General features: G+C 41.5%; 1 protein-coding gene across 5 annotated transcripts in view; it reads right to left on the reverse strand.

The window, feature by feature from the left end:
- The window catches only part of LOC128855909 (tyrosine-protein phosphatase 99A), a 178,036-nt gene that overhangs the window by 76,307 nt on the left and 89,168 nt on the right, over positions 1–12,561 (reverse strand). For all 5 annotated transcript variants that reach the window (XM_054091147.1, XM_054091146.1, XM_054091144.1 and 2 more), the window contains exon 3: positions 10,660–10,863. In XM_054091147.1, the coding sequence (XP_053947122.1) occupies positions 10,660–10,863 (204 nt within the window). The remainder of the gene's footprint in view (positions 1–10,659; positions 10,864–12,561) is intronic.

A 12,561-nucleotide genomic window follows, 5' to 3' on the forward strand; every position in this document is an offset into this window, starting at 1 on the left:
TAAATTGCTGAGTTCCATTGAAATTGCTGGCAGCTCTAAATGATATAAGCACCGTCTTCAAGGTCAGCCTTGTATGAGTTCCGGGACATAGAGTTATTGAAGAAAATTGCAAGGCCGATGAGCTACCAGAAAGGGTTTAATCTTTCACTGATTGAAAACGGAGGCAATATTGGAATTCCTATGGCAATTTGCAAATTAACAATAAAAAATTATATTCTCCGGAGGTCAATAAAAAAAGAGCCCATGCAGAGAAGAAAATACTTGTGTTACAACTAGGCTAATTTGGCCGCAAATAGATAAGAAAAGCTTAAAAGAATTGCTGAGCCTTTCCAGAGAGAACATCTCGAAGGTCGTGTTTTGTGCCTGCGGTCATTGGCTGTTAGGTAGGCACTCTTCTAGGCTAGCGGTATTTTCGCATGAATACTGCAGAAGTTGTAGAGCTAAGGGAGAGAGAGAGGGAGAGAGAGAGAGAAAGAAGCAGTAGAACACTTCCTCTGTAATTGTTCAGCCTTAGCTAGGAGTAGCGCCCAGTTGTTAGGTAAATACCATTTTCACTCTCTTACGGAACTTTTTGGTGTTGGGATAAACCCTATCCTAAGCTTTATGAGAGAGTTAAAATGGTTCCATGGAAAATGAACAGTAAGGTTCTCATGTTACGTAACGCGCCACAACGGATCTGCATGGCGGAAACCGACTACTACAAGATTCTAACCTAACCTCTACTGATCGATCGACGATCTGTGGAACACTTGCAAGACGTATCGAAAACAGACTATCTGGTTCCCAAGATAGATCTGAGCCAAGACTATGAAATAAGAATACCCGACAAAAAGGATTGGTAGACCAGATATCAGGTGCTAGTGGTCACCATATTTTTACAGATGGCTCAAAGATGGACAATAGCACTGAATCGGGAGTGTACTCAGAAAATGTATCCCTAAGCTGCTCCTGTAGACTCCCAGACCGGTGTAGCGTCTTCTAAGCTGAGACTCACGCCATAGACAAAGCAGCAAAAACCATAAGACTAATGGTCTCACCTCCGGCAAACCTTACCTTTTTTATTGACAGCCAAGCAGCCATCAAGGCACTCGTCTCAACGCGCATCATTTCACGATGTGTTAAAGTATACAGGAGGTCGCTCTCGTATAACCAACAACACAACACTGCATTTTGTTGGCTGTCCGGCCACTCTGGAGTGGAGGGAAATAAAAGAGCAAATAAGTGCGCAAGAAATGGCTCTGAGCTTGACCTTTATCGAGCGGTAGAGGACATGAGCATTGCTCCGAAATAACTGTACAACTTTCTGACTTACTTAAGCGTAATCGCAGAAACCTATAAAAGCTGGTCTCTGACCACCAACTGCAGTCTCTTCAAAGCGCTCTGACCACAACTGAATTTTAAAAGGGCAACATGTCTGCTTGGATGCCACAGGCCAACTACTAGCGAGATCATAGTTGTTATAACGGGTCACTGCGCTATTGGCACCCTAGCCAGTATAATGGGTGCGCTTCACAATGACTTTTGCAGGAGTTGTGGAGGTGAAGAAGAAATGCAGTAGGCACAACACCTCCTCTGTGAATACACTGCGCTTAAAAGAAGTCGTGCCAAATGTCTTCGCAATTATTGCTCTGAAGACCTGCGAAATTTGCAAAATGTTTCACTGAAGGGACGAGTTACCTTCTTAGAAAGATCTAAGTGGTTTACGCAGCTTAGTTAGAGGATGGAAAGCAAATGCGGGTATCACGTCCGCTTTGTATGCTGGACAGCGCCGCGAAATTGTTTGAGAATCTCATACAGCGTAGGCTTGCAGAGTCTGCTGAGAGTGCAGGATGATTGCCAGCAAGGCAATACGGTTTCCGACGCGGAAAATCAACCCTTGGCGCAATAGAGGAGGTAGTAAGCAACGCTCAACGCAGACGGCACTACCCGAATCGCATTACCGTCCTGGCTACGCTTGATGTACAAAATGCCTTTAACAGCCTACGATGGACAGACATTATTAAGGCACTACGAGAAAGGTTTCGAATATCTGCATACCTGCTAATGAGCAAGAAGACGAGCCTATAGCATGAAAGTTGGCTACAAATATGGTGAACCCAGACGTGGGTGAATAGAATTGGTCTTTTATGGATGCCGTTCTTGGCAGTAGACGACGGTTGCTGTAAGTGCGAAGGCATTTTGAACCCTACCTCAGCCACCAAAAAAAAAATGCAGGTACCACAATGTGCCTTAAGGTCATCGAGTGTCTTGTCTTAGAAAAGCAACCTGGGTAAACCTAACCTTGTTAAGTGTTTATATTTAGGGCGCCATACACTTTTTCATGATAACAGCTCCGTATACAACGGTAATTTTTACTGTTCTCTTACAATGGCAATTTTGAGCACGGAAATGACATTCAATTTTAGTTTCAAGGTGGCTGAAGCATTGAATTCTCTTTGATAAGTGAAAGAAGCGCTTTCAAATGAAAATTAAAAAATCACCAACTGGGTTTGGTAGGTTCCAAGTGCAATTATAATCAAAATTACATCTAAAATGGCATTCAGTTTTATGACTTCTTTGTTGGGTGAAATTTTTTAATAAAAAAAAACAATATTTTGAAACACTTGAATTATTCATTTATTGCAGTTGAAGCCAAAACATGCAGATGTATTTGTATGCTGGATTTTAAAGCGGCACAAAGTGGGCGACAAACTGAAAGCCTAAATAAAGATACAGTGGCGTGCATGACTGAGTGCTTGATGATCTCGTTTTCGTTATTTACAATGCTGTAGGGTTAGAGTTTTTGTGTTATTTTTTTGAAAAAAATAAAAATAAAAATAAAATTTCATTCCATAACCAAAGTCATATCAAAAAACTTTCAAATTTATGGAAAATTTTGAAAAATTCAATAAATTTTAATCCAAAGTTTGAACTTCTTAATCTGAACTTTTAGATAAATGTCGAGTATGCAGTTTTATAGCCCCCATTGAATTTTGGAGCAAAAGAAAAGCGCAAGTTTTGAATAGCTAAAGAATTGCGTTGATTTTTACAAAATTTTTTGCTGGCGGTTTTGATTAAAAAAAGAAAAAAAAATTAATTAGGCTTTATAATCTGTTTTTCTCCTTGATGTTGTTCTACATATGGAGGTTCCTACAGTTTTAAGCCGACTCCGGCCTGCATCTTTAGCAAGAGTACAAATACACTCGGAGATAAATGACAATATAAAACAGAAATATTGGCGGAACGAATTTTTGTTTTTTTATTGGAATCTGCCAGATAATTTCATGGCCTTGTTTTTTTTAATATCATATCCGGCATATATCTGCCGCGGCTACCAGTTACATAGTCCATTCGATCAGTCTAATTTTTGACTACTTTTTCCAATAAATCTGGCCGTATGGTGTCAGTGGTGGATTAAGGCCGGCGGGCCAATTAGATGTCCTAAATTCAGTAGTTTTCGCGAAGCGTTGTAGGATGAGAAAAAAAAACAATTAGCCAAATGAAGTTTTGGGGATAGTTTAATATATATTTGAACTAAAAAACAAAAATTTGTACAATCTCGAACAATATATTGTAAGCCGAGTTATCAATAGATTCCCAGAGCGCCTTGCCACTGAAGTATCCAACTTCTGTACAAGATACAACTTGCAATTTTCATCTGAAAACAAAAAAAAAAAAAGATTATTAATTTTGATGTAATTATCTTCGATGTGAACTAAGAAAATTGGGAGAAACACGTAAAATTCGAATTTTTGGGGAAGGTAGAAAAAAAAGTGGGTTTTCAAGGAAAACAAAAAATCTTCAACTGGGTAAAAAAGTCGCTTAAAAAAGTTTTTGGATGTTTTTTTTAGTTCACATAGAGAAAACAATACTGAAGATAACGCATTTCGAATGAAATGGATAGCTCGTTTATTTTTTTTGCAATCGTGTACATAAATTAGGTAAAATCGTGAAAATGAAAAGCCGAGAAAACGCGCTTCAAACTACAACAATAAGCGCACGGTTGCTCGGCTCTGTAGCTCTGCAAATACTTGGAATTTAACTCTGAAAATTTGTGTCTCATGCTCTTGAATATCTAAGCTATTGATTTCAGGAAAAAAAAAATCGATTTTTTTGACCTTTTAATTGGCCCGCCGGCCTTAGAGATTGCAGTAAATCGATTGTTAAGCGCGCAGTGTGGGAAGTTGCGCCGTCTTGTGGGAACCAAATGTTGTCGGTATTTAGACAATTAATTTGTTGAGGCAAAATTCAATCAGCATGGCCTGATAGCGTTCGCCATTTACCGTAAAGGCAGCCCCTTCCACGTTTTGAAATAAATAACGCAGATGGTGTCGTCAGTGCTTTATGAACGTAGCGAACCTATTAATTTATTTATTTTTGTTTTTGTTTTTAAGTAAATTTCCACTATGTGGAAGCTTTGTTCTGGCAGTAACCGATTCGAAATGACTTGCCAAACCTTACTGAACAGAAATGCTTCCTTATACTCTTCTTTCGTTCCGTTGTTATTATCAGCTTCACTAAAAAAAAATGTCAGCCTAGATGTATGCAACATATTTTATTACAAAGACGCATTGGAATTGTCGTGACCTTTGACCGAAAATGTATAAGTTTTTCAGTGACCGGTGATAGGTGGTGAATTTTTTCACATAAATCGAAGCAGAAGACCCTCAACTTTTATTTTTTTGTAGTGAGAAGACCGAGTAAGTCTGAGTCAGCCTATTTTTTCCAAAGAAAACTCCATATGCTTTATTTTCTTCGGTAATATTTTCTGAGTCACTTAAGTAAGCAAACTATTTTTTGCTTCAAGTTGCTAAAAAAATCTATATTTTAATAAAAACAATTACAGAATTGTAGCCCAAAAAATATTTTACATCTATACGCACCTGATGTGCATGCAAAATTTAATTTCTTCCATTTTTGCCCGAACCAAACTGGCTAGGAAGGAGTCCCGAACAAAAACCATCCTTGGTAATGGAAAACACAGAGGATATCACTCCAGGTGGAATCCACACGAGTGGCAATCCACCCGCTTCGGCGGCAGGGGCATGGATTCTGGAGGCCCCAACCATTACCCAAGTCTCTCAGCTCTACGCAATCTCCTCTCCTTCAGAATCTGAGAAACGTTTCCCTGTTTCGGAGGGCCTGAGTTGTGAGGTCTCTTCGGCGGCTGCCCGACCTCCCAAAGAAGCCGGGAAATCGAAGAACGTGGCAAGGAGGGAGAGAAGAAAGCGGCGGGCAAGGCTCATGCGGGAGAGATCTTCATGTGGCTCTGCCGACCCTTCTGCGTATGTGTCTTCCAAAAGACCTCGGTCAGCGGAAGTGACACCCACGGAAGCTACCGAATCCTCGGTGGGCACGGGCGCTCCCAAGTTGTCTCGCTCTCGAGGTGAACGGAGAAGGACGGTTGCTGAAAGCAGCACACCTCCCTGCCCTGCGGTTACCGCCAAGGTACGAGCGCGGTCTTGGCGCCAATCAATGTGGCGGGAAAAGGTTCTGCTGAGCCACGTCCCTATCGGCGCCTCGAAAAAATGTCCAGCACAGCTGGGCTATTTGTTACTTCACTAAAATTTTTCTAATTCAGGAAATGATTTTTGGCGAAAAAAATGTTTGTCTTTATATTGACACTTGTAACCTTTTGTAAGCAAGTTATTACAAAAAAAAAAAATTTGGGTGATTAATTTTGCGCCACCTTTTTCATATAACATTAACACCATTAATTTTGCGCCACCCTGTATATTTTTCATTTAGCATTAATACCATTAGTTTTGCGCCACCTTGTATATTTTTCATATAGCATTAATAACATTAATTTTGCGCCACCCTGTATATTTTTCATATAGCATTAATACCATTAATTTTGCGCCACCCTGTATATTTTTCATATAGTATTAAGCAATTTTTGGCCTAATTTTTATATTAAAAACTTGCATTAATAAATTCTTGCATACCTACATTCCAAAAAAATTGTTTGTACTTACAAATAAAGGCACCAGTGACCCGAGATAAGGATTTTATTACTTAAGAAAAGTTGAACTCTTAAGTAACCAAAATAGCCTTAATAAACAAACATATTAATTCTACAAATTACTTAACCTTCACTTCACCTAACTGCTTTCTTCCACCTTTAAACTTTTCGCAGCAGGAAAGTAATAAAGTTCAACCCAAATTCAATTAGGCGTAAGAGCTAAACTGGTTTATTGGGTCTCTTCGTAGCCGAACTGATAATCACATCAACGCCATTAAAATGCCAACAAAATAAAACAAGAAATAAGAATTAAGAAAAGGCCCAAAATAAACTATTCATTGCTTTTCCCCAACAATAATTGCTCAACTTGTTTCATTAACTGTGCAGCATTACTTAGCGCGCGCCTAAAAGTTGGCTAACCAACATTTTAAACACTTTGCACATTGCTCGTGAGCATTAGGAATCGTACAACAATAAAAACTAAAGCTTTGCTTTAAGTGACTGTCGACAATGACAATAATACTAAATATTAAGTGTGCGGCTCGGGCTCGAGTTTGTTTGAGAACTCTGCGCTGCTAGAAGGTGGAGCTGCTGAAAGGTGGCGCAGTCACGAGTAAAAGTTTCTCCTACTCCACCTTTTCGTTGCGCAATTGAAGGCGTTTTTAGCGTCATTAACAATTCATCAAATAATTGCCAACTTGCGTTATGGACTGCGGGCATAAATTATTGCAAATCGAAGTGAAATAATAATAGTAATTGCCAGCGAAAGTTTATTGAAAAGTGCTTTTTGGTGTTGCGTGGCGAATGCTGATGAGCAGCCACTTTAGTCACTTCAAAGCCTTTGGGTTATTGTGGGTAAATTGTGAAAGTGTAATTTGTGAATAAGTAGTTCAAAAACTGGAAATGAAGGATGTAGCAGAAGCAAGTAGCGGTGGAGACTTTGTAATTGAATTTCTAAATTTTTACTCAATCAAAGTTACATCTACAGCGCTGCCCGACCCAGGTCCATCTTAATTTTAATAAGGTGGTCGAAGTGTCAACTTGAAATCCATATATTTTTCTATTGTAAATTAATATCCTCACTGTGCCCACAAAAGTATTAATGAGCGGATTTCTGCAGCAAAAAGGTACTGGTCAAAAGTCTAATCTGAGGTAGGGTAAAAATTATTGTTTTGAATTTGTGGTACGACATTCAGACGCATATCACAAGTTGGAGTAAATGTTTGTTCTAAGTAGGCTTGAAGTTTTTATAAGGCACCGGATTACACTAGCAAACATGAATTTTCATACTTAACTTGCATGTCTTGTTTTTCTTATGTAGCTTCCTATCTGAGTCAAAAATCTTATTAGAGTTTATTATTTTTGCAACAATTACAATTTTTTTCTGATGTGGTGCGATCTCTGAACCAAGAAAATAAAAAAACCAAGGTTTTTCTAAATAATAAAATTTCTGCTCCATGGCTCTGTTAATCTTTTTGCATCACCGTTCGAAATGAGCGATGTACTTAAAATAAAGGGTTTTCCAATAAGAAGTGTTATGTTGATAAAAATCAATAGTTTCGCTGCTTGTGTGGCACGTAGCGACGTTGTCCAGATCAATACCATCCAATTCCGGCCATAAAATGTCGTTGTTCATCTCTCGATAGCGCAATCCATTCACCGTAACTGTTGCTCCCCCTTCATTTTCGAGAAAGTAAGGTCCAGATTGAGGAGTCTCTTTCTTGCGAAGCTTGAAGGAGCTTGCGGTGGGCATCAACGTCTTCCCGAAGGCAATCACCAGATCTCTGGGTAAACTGGTGGTCGAAACCGACCTGATCAGATTTATATATAAAATGCTTAGCGACAGAACTATCGTGGCAGAATGGGGCGGCATCTCCATTCACCGGCAGGTGAGTAGGGGCACTCCGCAAGGTGGTGTTCTCTCGCCTTTCCTCTGGGTCGTTGTCGTAAATGACTTGCTGGAAGAGCTGGTGAAAGGGAGCTGCAGGGTGGTTGCCTACGCGGATGACGTCGCATTAATCGTTAGAGGAAAATTGGTGGATACTCTGTACAACCTGATGCAGGGATACCTTAACGTAGTTGTTAGATGGGCAAGGGATGGCGGCCTGTCGGTGAATCCTCTTAAGACGGAGCTCGTCTTATTTACGAGGAAACATAAAATACCCAGAGCTCACCTTCCCTCACTAGGGGGCGCTCCTCTGATGCTTTCTGACAAGGTTAAGTACCTAGATATTATCCTTAGCAAGCTTACATGGAAGGCTAATATTGAGGAAAGAGTGAGGAAGGCAACAATCGCCTTGTATCGATGCAAGGGCGCAATTGGTAAAAGATGGGGCCTTTCGCCTAGAGGTGTTGTCCGGCTATATTATACTATTGTAAAGCCTATCTTGTTATATGGAGTCATAGTCTGGTGGAACTCACTAGAGAAGACGACATTGGTGAAGAAGCTGGAGAGAGTTCAGAGGTTGGCACTCATTGGAATCAGTGGGGCGCTTCGAACGACTCCTACTCTCGCGCTCAACGCAATGTTAAATGTGGTACCTGTAGACATCGAAGGCAGAGTTGCCGCTACGCGTACCGCAATCAGACTGAGGGGCTGGAGCTATAAGCTCAACCTCACTTATGGGCACTCAAGCATACTTAGAAACTTCGAGTTCATCCCTCTGTCAACGGATCAGTGTATACCCTCGTTTAGTCCAACCGGAACCTTCTCCACTTATATTCCGTCAAGGGAAGAGAGGACGGAGGGCTACACTTGGAGGCAGGGCCTGGTGAACTTGTTCAATGATGGATCGAAGTTGGAAGGAAAGGTTGGCGGTGGAGTCTTTTGCGAGGAGCTCCCCATCAGACTCAAATTCAGGTTACCGGACCATTGCAGTGTGTTCCAGGCAGAGGTAGCCGCAATCAAGGAGGCAGCTGATTGGCTGCTCAAATGCGTACTAACGGTCAAGGAAGTAAATATTTACTCCGACAGCCAAACGGCCATAAGGACCCTCGGGTCTATGACGGTGCATTCGGAATTGGTCTAGGAATGCTTGACCTCGCTTTCGCCTGCGTCCGAATTCTTTGACATCAGCCTCATCTGGGTTCCTGGTCCCAGCGACATTGCGGGAAACTGTGAGGCGGATGAGCTGGCCAGACAAGAGACATGTGAGGTGATTTCCCCGCGAAGGGAGAGAATTGGGATCCCCCTGACTACCTGCGGTCTGCTCATGGAAAGATGAGCATCGCACCAACTCAGCGAGCGCTGGCCAAGTACACAAACGTGTAAGGTCGCGAAATCCTTCTGGCCACGTGTGGACCGGAGGCGCTCGGGCGAGCTTCTGAGGCTGCCAAAATATCAGCTCTCTAATCTCGTGGGTTCTCTTACAGGACGCAATGCGCGAGGAATGCATGTTGTGAGACTTGGAATCACCTCGAGTCCTTTTTGCGCTGGATGTATGGAGGATGAGGTGGAATCATCTCAACACCTTTACTTTGGCTGCCCTGCTCTGGCGGCGCTAAGATCTGGACATCTTGGCTCCTACTTCTTTGCCACGCCTGCTGATATAGCTGGCGCTGACATTAAAGTCTGATGAATTTCATCAGCAGCATAAAGCGGTTGACGCAAACATAGTCATCGTTCGTAATCCGCACGCTTTTAACCATCCCAGCACCACCTCTCCCCGCCCTCTCCCTGCATCCCATCGGTCTTTCTCTCTCACCTCACCCCCTTTATAATGGTATCACGAATCTTTCTTCGTCCAAGTGTGCCCATTCCCTGGGCAACCATACCAACCGTACCTAACCTAAGGTCCAATGACTCCGCCGGACCATAAACCGCACCAAGCAGTCACACGTTGAGGATAGAGAGGCTTTTCAACAATAACTCTTGGATTTTCTGAGCCCCAGATCCGACAATTTGGCTTGTTGACGAAGCCATCGAGGTGGAAATGAGCCTCATCACTCAAGATGATTTTTCGATGGAATTCCGGATCATTTTCATGCATTTCAACGACCCAATCGGCAAAGACACGACGTTGTTGATGATCGGCCGACTTGAGTTCTGTGTTAACTGGACTTTAATCTTTATGTAAAATACGGTGTAATTACGTTTGTGAAATGCCTAATTCCAAAGAACGACGAGCAATGCACAAATCTGGGTTTTCTTCAACATTTTCGGCTACAACAGCAATATTTTCGATTTTCAGCTGTTCTTGAGCGACGTGCACGGGTTTTATTCTTCACATCACTAACTCGTCCCAACAGCTCGAATTTTTCACCGATTTTTGTATTGCGGTCCGACAGGTCTCAAAAATGTTTGAGTTTAACGAACCGTCTCTGCCAAATTTTCACCATTTTTGTAGTGAATTTTAATAGCTTCAATGCGTTGCTTAGGTGCGTATCGTTCCATTTTTATTAATGGCGTAGTTTCTACCAAAATAGCGGGCTATTCAAAATAACACTTGTTACTGGAAAGCCCTGTATATGTAATATAATAAAAGGCGTAAAGTTTATGTTCAGAGTTCAAAATTCTGTTTTGCCAATTCGCGAAGTAAAAAGCAGAAGCTTCAAGCAATACTCATAAACTATTTTAGTGCCTCCCTTAATATTTATTACTCCATGCATTTCTTACATAAAGTTTCATAGCATTTAAAATATAATACCATGGGTATGGTATTAACTGGCAGATAAATAAAAATTCCGCAATTAATATAAATAATTTCTCTACTCACTTAAATTTGGCAGCTCAAAAATGATAATAGTGTCTTGGGAGTTGCGTGAGTTCTTCATGATCTCCACGCCAGTCTGATTTTCGTGTATGTGAAAGACGTGATAGCCGGCGATGGCGCCATTTTGATTTTTTGGCGGATACCACGACATGGTAATGCTCGTCGATGTCACATTCAAGACAGTTAAATTCAATGGTTTACTTGGCACTGCAAAGAAAAAGAATGGTATACAGGGGTAAGTAAAAAAGTATATGGAATTTTTTTTTTTATGATTTCAAAGAAGTTTTCTTTGAATTAAATATTATACTAGCTGTGAAAATGTTATAAATATACCTATATTAGTAATAGGAAAGATAAATATAGGAAGAGTCAGACATAGGTTAATGTTCTTATAGGGTTGCCGCATATTCTTAATTATTTAGAAAGTAAATAAAATGTCCCAAATTGCCTACCAAATAAAAGACATTTTTGACTGCTCTAATTTAAAAATGTTTTTACTCTAAATATAAAATATAAATAATTTTAAATCTTTTTCTTCATCCACACATCACCACCGTCTGGAGCAATGAAAGGCTGTCTCCGTCCTGGACAAAAGGCATCACCGTGAAGCTGCCCAAGAAAGACGACATGCGTGACTGCGGCAACAGGCAGAGGAATAACCTTACTTAATAGCATCTACAAAATTGTAGCCGGAATCATACAAAGCAGGCTCAAAGCCGCAATAGTACAAAGCAGGCTCACGCTGCTTAAGAGAGCAGCTGGTTTTCGCCCACTCCGAAGCTGCGTTCACCAAGTCAACGCACTTCACATTATTAGTAGAACAATCAGTTGATTGGCGCTCCCCGCTTTAGATGCTGTTCGTAGACTTTAGGAAGGCTTTCGACACTACCATATGATACGCAATATGGCTGGTACTGAGTAGAAAGGGAGTTCTCGCCAAGATAATCTGCCTCATCAAACCTCTCTACAAGAACTTCGAACTGGCAGTGCTTCACAAAGGCGATCCATTCACTACCAACGAAGGCGTAAAGTAAGGTTGTACCCTGTCGCCCCTTCTCTTCACCATCGTCCTTGATGAGCGGTCATAACCCAACTGATCCTGCACAAAAAAGCCATCAGCCGTCTAGAGGACCTGGACTTCGCTGATGACTTCTACCTCCTCTCTCACAAACTCTCTGACATGCAAGCGAAGGTGGACAAACTAGTCGCGCTGGCACGCACTGTCGGACTGGAGGTTAACATCATCAAGACTAAGGCGATGAGAGTTAACCACAATAACCCAAGGCAGATATTGGTTGACGGATGCATCGTGGAATTTGTCACGGCAGATGGCGGAGCAGATGAAGATGTCAACTGCAGGCTAAACAAAGCAAGTGTGGCATTCGGGCGAATGCATACAGTATGGGGGAGTTCGGAATTCTCCAGGCGCATTAAACTACGAATATTCGGCTCATGCGTGAAGTCCGTATTGTTGTAGAGAAGCGAAACATGGCTGGTCTCGAACCCCATCACACAGAGGCTACAATCTTTCGTCAACGAATGGCTCTGCGAATGAGGCAAATCAAATGCAGAAAGTGGGGATGACCTAGCCATCCCACGTTGAGTAAACCACCAGATAGCATCACGAGAATGGCCCTGGACTGGACCCGTCAGGGAACACAGGTCGCGGTTGACCAAAATACACTTGGGGAAGGTCGATGTTGCGCGAACTAGCAGATGCCGACATCTCATGGGACGGTGCAAAAACAACAGCTCAGAACCGTGAGCGATGGAAAAGTCTTGTTGAGGCCCTATGCTCCCGAGAGGAGTGAACAAGGAAAAATAATTGAAAATAGTTTTATATAAAGGGTTAAGAAAGTAATTTTTTTTTAATTATTACAATATTTTTTAATTTTTTTTTCTTAT

This window comes from Anastrepha ludens, chromosome 2, assembly GCF_028408465.1.
Source record: "Anastrepha ludens isolate Willacy chromosome 2, idAnaLude1.1, whole genome shotgun sequence".
Lineage (NCBI taxonomy): Eukaryota > Metazoa > Arthropoda > Insecta > Diptera > Tephritidae > Anastrepha > Anastrepha ludens.